The sequence below is a fragment of the Pistacia vera genome, unplaced genomic scaffold (assembly GCF_008641045.1).
Source record: "Pistacia vera cultivar Batoury unplaced genomic scaffold, PisVer_v2 Contig268, whole genome shotgun sequence".
NCBI lineage: Eukaryota > Viridiplantae > Streptophyta > Magnoliopsida > Sapindales > Anacardiaceae > Pistacia > Pistacia vera.
Window position 1 is genome coordinate 242709 of NW_022196077.1, and position 7973 is coordinate 250681.

Here is a 7973-nt window from a genome sequence, read left to right on the forward strand (position 1 = left end):
GCCCCATTACATGTTACTTTATCAAATTATTTTAAAATATAAATAAAATTTACTAAAATTAAAAATTATATCAATTCATTATACCATATGGTAGTAACACATTTTTGTCACATGTTAAGAAATTTAAAATTATATATAATTTGATAGGGTAATATTACTTGCAATGACATAATAAATAACAATAACACTTATTTATAAACCCCTTTTATACAGACTAAATGTTTTAATATAATTATTAATTTCTTTAAAGGTGAACGTGGGTATAATAGTCATTTCCCAAAATAAATAAAAATATATAATGAGAATAATAAATAGGATATGGAAAAAAAGAAAAATGAAAATGGGAAGCTCTATAAATATGGGAAATTATGCGCCATTTCCGTGTAAACGAAAAAGCTAAAGCCTGCAAAAAGAGGAAAGACTCGTCGAGTCGACCCACCCAGACTTTGTTCATTTTCTCATTTCTGTTTCCCGCTCACTTTTCTTCTACTTCCTTTCCTTTTCTTTGCTTTTTATATACTCACAGTGTCTCTTCCTATCATTCTCACTGCCATTAACGCCAGGCAAGTCTCACTTCTGTCTCTGTAATCTCGATTCTTCACTCTTTATTTTTTCTTTATTTTTATTGACCGTCACGCCGTCTCCGCTCTCGTTTTTTCGAGTTTGATCGCTGATTATTGTTTGTAATGAATGTGGTGTTGTTTCTTTATATTACTTGCAGTTTTTAATTTTTATTAAATTTTGGTTAGTTATTGTAAACCCTAGCTGGCTGTTTGGTTTCCAAGAAAATTTTGTGAGAGAAGAAAAATTTGAAGTTTCCTGTTTTGGTGTAAAAGAGAATATTATTTTGATTTGATTGTTTCATTTGTGTTTTAATGGACTGGTTTTCTTAATTTTATGAACTTTCTCGGCAGCCAAACGGAATTTTATAATTAATCTTTTTTTGAGTTGACGTAACCCAGTTGAATTTGGCTTTTGTGGATATATATTTTTATGATTTGTTTTTGCAGAAGTCTTACAGAGGGTTTTTCTGACTTTGGTTATTTCCGGTTTTTTTTCTTCTTCTTCTTAAGCAATAAAATATATTAAATTCGTGTGTTGAGAAAAGGAACCTGAGGTTTTGTTAAATTTGGGGTTAAATAAAGTAAAAATTTTGGTTATATGAATAGGGCCTGAAGAAAGCTACGAATAAATTCTCTGACTAAGGTAATTCGTTCAATTTTGAAATGGGGATTCTCATTTTCTTTCCTGTGGACAGTGGGGCATGTGTTTGTTTTGGTTGATTCTGTGATAAGGATTCTTGTTATTGTTAGATAAATTAATGACAGCTTTAGTTTTGATTTTGGTCGTCATTATTGTTGTTGAAGATTATTATTTATTTCATTAATCAATTAATGATCGTTGTTAATATATTATTTGATCTTTTTTCGTTTAAACCTCGAGTGAGGATCATAATGAATATCCTATTTGATTTGCTTTTCTTGAATTTTTTGGTTATAGTAGCGTCTAAGCTTTTATTTAAAAACTAATCCTTATGGATTTATCTTAAAATATAGAGACTGGAGCCGGATAAGAAAAAGATAATCTATGGAGGGCGACGCAGGAAAAGATTTGGGATGCCAGAAGACTATGGATGGGAAGGCGAGTAATAGGAATGGTTCTGCGAAGAAAATCCCTTCTTGTTGCTTGAAAGCTAAGGCGTCAGCGCCTGAGCTTGAGGCCAAATGCCACTCCACTGTTGTTTCTGGCTGGTTTACAGAATCTCAGTCTCTCCCTGGTCAGCATCTATAGTTTTATCCAATGCAAATTTTTTGTTTGATTTCCGTAGTAAATCATATAAGTTCATTGGTTGCTCTAAACAACCTGATATCATTGACTGTTATCTTTATCTTCTTTACTTCAGATAAAGCTGGCAAAAAAGTTTTCTTCAACAACCCAATGTGGCCTGGTAGGTATAACCTTCATATGTTGATATTATTGTCAATCATCTAATCCCTTCTGTCTTATAACTGTATGGATATAAAATCATTTTTCTACTGCATTCAGGTTCGTAACACATTTTTAAGTAATGTTAAACTCTTATGTTTTTTTAACCCTTTTCTACTCTGTAAATATGATAAACGTGCCACATCAGGGAGAACCAATGGCATATTGAAACCCTTTCACTACAAGGAATAAGAAATTTAGGCCTCATGTTTGTCTTTTGATAGTTCATAATGCTTGTGTTGTTATTTGAAACTACATCGAACAATTGTAGTAGAGCTTGTCTATTTTTCTCACCTAACAAGGAAATTGCTTGTGATATATTTCTCAAAGTGGAAAAGCATTGTTATGTTTATATTTATATTTGTTTTGTACACTTGTTATTGCACAATACCCCTGGCTCATGTTGTACATTCTCTTTTTTAGGAGAAGCACATTCTTTGGAAGTGAAAAATATTTTATTCAAGGGAAAATCAGAATACCAAGAGGTCTTGGTTTTTCAGGTTTGGAGCTGTCTAACTTTCAGTTGTCAACATTGCCGTTCTACTTTTTCCCCCTCAGTTTATTTGTTTATTTGTCTCCATGTGTGTCTATGTCTATATTATAATACAGTATTTGGTTGGTTTGAAATTCTTTATCTGCAGTCATCAACATATGGGAAGGTGCTTGTTCTTGATGGAATTATTCAGCTGACTGAGAAAGATGAATGTGCCTACCAGGAGATGATAGCTCATCTTCCCCTTTGTTCGCTTCCATCTCCAAAAACTGTAATTTCCAAATTTTTTATTAATCTGTCTTTTATTTTTGGCTCTCAATAACTTTTGTCTTGTGTGGTTGCAGCTCAATTTGATTTTTGTTTTATTTTGTGCCTTGTTTCCCAATACTGCTTGTACTCTCATTTACTTCTTTAAGCTTTTTAAAATAATGGTTAATAAGCTTAATTACATGATTAATTTTCTACATTTAACTCTTTCTCTGTTAGAGAATTCAAAAAATTTAATAAATCTAGAGCAAAATTGATCTCATTATGATGACCAATTGAAATCTTGTACCCAATTAATTAGTGTAAATGTTAATTTACATTTGGACCTGCCTTATGGAACTTTAGGAGGAAATGTAGAAAGAGAAGGAAGAATGAGAGTCTGTTAGGGAAACTGAATGAATAGTTACCTGAGTTCTATCTCTGAGACTCTTGATCCACATGTGAAATTTTAGTGCTGAAGCCATACTGTTCGGTAAAGTATTTGTCATCTTGAGTACTTTCATTGATGGTTTAGGTGCTATTTTTAGTTGTCTTCCCTTCTTCCTCACAAGATGTGAGATGATGATGCATTGCAAGAAATAAGGGGGTGGTGGAAGTTCCTTTTGGTTTAACCTTTTGCTCTACGAAGATGTAATATGGACTGTGCACTGTGATTTTCCTAATATTGTGTTCTATAGATTCCATCTCTTTCTTTCTTTTGTTCTTTTTTAAGCTTTGGAACATTATGTATCTCTCAACAACCAAGTATAATGTTTTATTATCACCAAAGGTTGAGAATGGTGGAAGACTGGTGATGGTGGATGTGGCTTTACGTAGAAGTGGGCAACTTTGTGGTCCGCTCTGAGTTAGGGGTGGTATTCTTGGTGTTATAAGTGCATTGGCAGCTGCTTAATGTTGTTGTAGCAGCATTTGGATACTGGTAACTCTTTGAGGATCTTGTTTAACATGATCCAATTAGTTGTGGTGTGAAAAGCCTGTTAGGAGCATACTGAAAGGGGCTTATGTGAGCTTTGATTGATCAGCCTGTACGAGGAAGATATAGAATTCCCTTTAAATAGACTCTCATAGTGGTGGACTTGGTAAGCTGCTATTGGCCAATCTTCCTTCTCCCGGGGAACTGAGTATAGTTAGTAAGTACCAGTGGTAAAGATTTGGAATAGTAACTTATAATGGGGAATGTTGGATCTGAGGTTTAGCATCATAGATAGCTATGTAGCCTGCAGTTATATTGTAGAAGATTAAGCCTGTTAGATTGCTTGTCTTCAGCTTAAATATATTTATATTGATGTCAACAATGGCTGGTATTCTTGCATTTTCTGAACTACGTCAAATGGAAGATTTTATATAGCATGTATAGGGAAGGTAGAATGGAACGGTTGAGTGTATTTTTCTACTCTAATAAAGTTGCAATACAAACCTGCATGTTTAGTTGATACTTTTGCAATGCAAGATGCAGGTTCTAGTTGTTGGTGGTGGTGATGGTGGTGTTCTTAGGGAGATTTCTCGTCACAATTCTGTAGAGCTTATTGATATATGTGAGATAGATCAGATGGTTATAGATGTAAGTCTTGAATTAATTTGCCTTTTTCTTGTAATTGACTGTTGTAAAGATTATGCTAAAATTTTATTGTAATAATTTTCTTTTATTCCAGGTTTCTAAGAAGTTTTTTCCAGAGTTGGCTGTTGGATTTGAGGACCCTCGTGTCCAAGTGCATGTTGGTGATGGTATGTGAACAATACTGTTTTCCTATATCTATATTTCTAAAATTTTTGCTTGTAAATTATTGTTAAATTGGTTGGAGCACTTAGCTAGTTGTTGATCTCACTTCCATTGTCTTGACAGCTGTTGAATTTCTCCGGAATGCACCTCCAGGAAAATATGATGCAATTATTGTTGATTCGTCAGACCCTGTAGGTATGATTGTTTTATCTCTGCATCACCGTGGTTTACTTATGCTCCAGAAGGTTTATGTGCCATTTACTAAAGTCTAGTGGTTGGCAATTTATTCCAACTGTGATAACAAATGGTATTTTAAATTTTACTTGCCTGAAATATGCTGTTGGGTAGGTTTCATTTAGTATTAACATGATACAGGGGCAACTCTTTGTTCCACATAATATTAATCTAGGATTATTACTTATTGTCATCTCACTTTTCCTTCTTGTTTTAGGTCCTGCTCAAGAGCTTGTAGAGAAGCCATTTTTTGAGACAATTGCTAGAGCATTAAGACCTGGTGGTGTCCTCTGCAATATGGCAGAAAGTATGTGGCTCCATACACACCTAATTGAAGATATGATCTCTATCTGCCGGGAAACGTTCAAGGGTTCTGTCCATTATGCTTGGGCGAGTGTTCCAACTTACCCAAGGTAGTGGTTGACTCCATTCTTCTAATTGTGCTCGTTCCTCTCAATCTAGTAATCTTTTTCTTTGATGAGTTTGAGGACTTTTGAAGCCTACTCATCAAGATTAGTATAACTCCTAATTATTGTGCAATGCAAACTTGTGGTTGAAGCCTTGAAATTTTTGTTAAATAATGCATGTTTTTTGTGGTAGAAGATTTGTGATTTATGCATAGTCTGAAATATTACTTTCCTGAGGCTTTTCTTGTTACTTGATATGCAGTGGTGTGATTGGGTTTCTAGTATGCTCAACAGAGGGTCCTCCTGTTGATTTCGTCAAGCCCATCAATCCCATCGAAAAGCTAGAAGGAGCTCCCAAGCATAAAAGAGAACTTAGGTTCTATAACTCAGAGGTAAAGTTTCCTCATTTCAACTTTAGCTTTAGTAGATTTATTGGTTGTGACTTACCCATATGCTTAGATAAGCTTGCTTAAATTTAGTAAGTGCATTAATCTTGATGTGATATATACTCATATTATTAGTAATTTGACTGCCTGCTTCTATCCATTCCTCTTAATACCAAATTTATGAATCCTCTGTGCTTTCTTCTTGTTGGATATGTAAAAGTATACTGAAATCTCGAGCCTCCTGTTTTTGTTTGGGGATCAGTTGAGCTATATGTGCATGTTTGTTTCAAACATTGAAATCTGACAACCTCAACTCATCATGCTCTGCTATGATTAAACCCTTTCATTATAGCAAAATAATGTTTCTGCCATTTGATGCCAGATTCATTCTGCTGCGTTTGCTTTGCCGTCATTTCTGAGAAGGGAGGTGAACTTACTTCGTGATCCCCCAACTGCAATACAACAAATCTGCATTTCTTAAACAACGTATAGTTGTCCTCTGTTGATTTATTCTGATAAGTGCGATTAATTTAGTAGTGTTGGAGATAGTCTAATAGGGCGATTACTACATTTGTAATGAAAATGAAGAAATATGCCATAACCACTGCCGTTTGAGGATTTAGTGAGAGGATTTTATTCTAAGTATGTGTCATCATGGTCTCGTCCGATAACTAATAGATGGCCGATTATAATATACTAGTTTGTGTTGGTCATTTTATTTTGTGGATGTTAAATGTTACCATTTGTCGATATTTCCCACTTTATGATTTTCAACCGATATTTAAGAATAATAAAGAGAGTATTGTTGCATCATTTCTACCGTGGCTGGCATCGGATGAAGAAAAAATAGTGACTTCTGTTACTTCTCACACATGTTAGCTACAAAATAAAACAAACAAGTTTTCCCAGACATTGCTGCTTGGTTGAAGGTTTTGAACAGAACTGCCAAAGAGTTAAATCCGACTGTAATATAGCAGACGTTAACTATAGAAATGCAAGATCCATGTGTGTGAAAGAAATAGATTATCTGCATATAAAACATTTCCATACATGTGTTAAATAACATCACTGCCATCATATAGAGATTTAGAATACATGAAATAAAGATTTTAAATTTTGCCATCCCAAAATAAGACATGAAATTTAACTGTTAAGCTCCCTGAAACACTAACCAGAATTTTCTATTCTAACTTGTATCAGAGAAATTTGTTCCATCAACAATGGTCAGGAGGATTCTATAATAACGAGTACCAATCATTTAACTAGGATATGACATCCATTGCATTTTATCTTCTCACTTGTTTCTCTCTCTCTAATTGAATTTGAATGACCAATTTTCAAATTTCCATTCTCCCAACAAAATCATCTGATCTGTAATTAAAAATGGAAATAGGTGATCATCTCATAAATTGGCTCTCCTTCGCAAAGGATGCTGGCAATTTAAGAGACAAGAGAACGCATTCTCTCAAGTAGCTCCAAGCACAGCTCACGCTTCATGTTCTTTCAAAGCTGTTGGGAAGGTTATGGAGCAAGTTTTCTACATCAATATCTGTTATGCCTAAAGACTGCAGGGCTGACGTAAGGTCCAGTCAGCATGCAAAAGTCAGAACATGGGTACACCCGCAGCCGAGTCACGTGAGGAAAGGAGCAGCATGCTACTGTCAGAATAGTGGGTGCGTGCCAGGTCAGCTAGAAGTTGTGGTGATCCCACGTGTCCAATCCCTGCTCCAAATCGCGTAAATCACTCTATAAGGTGGGCAATGTGACATAAAGAAGGATTTGCACGGATAATCTCACCAACTCACAGATTCAGTAATGATAACCTTAATCCATCCCATTATAAATTGGGAGCTCCTTTCTCATTTAAGGGATTAGCTACTCTCTCTCAAGAATATATATAGCATTCTCTCCCTTGTACTGTCATTTGTAAGTTAGTCTGCTAAAGCGACCTGACCCCTATCATTAATACAAACATTAGTGGACGTAGGACTTGCTTCCTTAGCATCCGAACCACTTTAAAAGCTGTTCCATTGCATTTATTCTCATTTTTCTTGCATTCACGTGTGTCTTCTGGGCCAGCTCAGCGTTTCACACGTGCGTTTCGTTGGTGTCAAAATCACGCATCAATAGTTTGGCGCTAGAAGGAGGGCCTGATTTAGAGTTCATCCTTTATCAGGAGAATCTCTAACTTACTGGTCCTACAACAACAAATGGCTCGCTAACCTGAACCTGAGTGAACCAACCAGGGTGCTAAGGGGATAGCCCAAGTCCAGGAGGACACCTCTTCCGAAATACCTTCGGTTCCGCAACATGCCGCAGGGGATATCCCATCAAGCTCACAACTTGACCCTGTCATTAGAAACTACTTGGAGAGGTTCGACAATACTCTCCAGACGGTCAACCGAAGGTTGGACCATTTGGACCAAGGCGTGATAACCAAATCAATTGGGGCGGTGCAACCGCTAAAAACGCCTGCAGGT

General features: G+C 35.7%; 1 protein-coding gene across 2 annotated transcripts; it reads left to right on the forward strand.

Annotated features, from left to right (window-relative positions):
- Positions 1-365: 365 nt before the first annotated feature.
- On the forward strand, positions 366-6230 carry LOC116133293 (spermine synthase). 2 transcript variants are annotated; one of them, XM_031419004.1, is made up of 11 exons: positions 366-563; positions 1557-1777; positions 1904-1948; positions 2410-2486; positions 2628-2750; positions 4203-4307; positions 4399-4471; positions 4590-4661; positions 4918-5113; positions 5370-5499; positions 5876-6229. In XM_031419004.1, the coding sequence occupies exons 2-11, from the start codon at positions 1588-1590 to the stop codon at positions 5972-5974; spliced, it is 1110 nt and encodes a 369-aa protein (XP_031274864.1). In that variant the 5' UTR covers positions 366-563; positions 1557-1587; the 3' UTR covers positions 5975-6229. The 2 variants fall into 2 exon arrangements, with proteins under 2 accessions (XP_031274864.1, XP_031274866.1); XM_031419006.1 differs by lacking the exon at positions 366-563 and adding an exon at positions 1125-1206 and having other exon boundaries at positions 5876-6230.
- The last annotated feature ends 1743 nt before the right edge of the window (positions 6231-7973 follow it).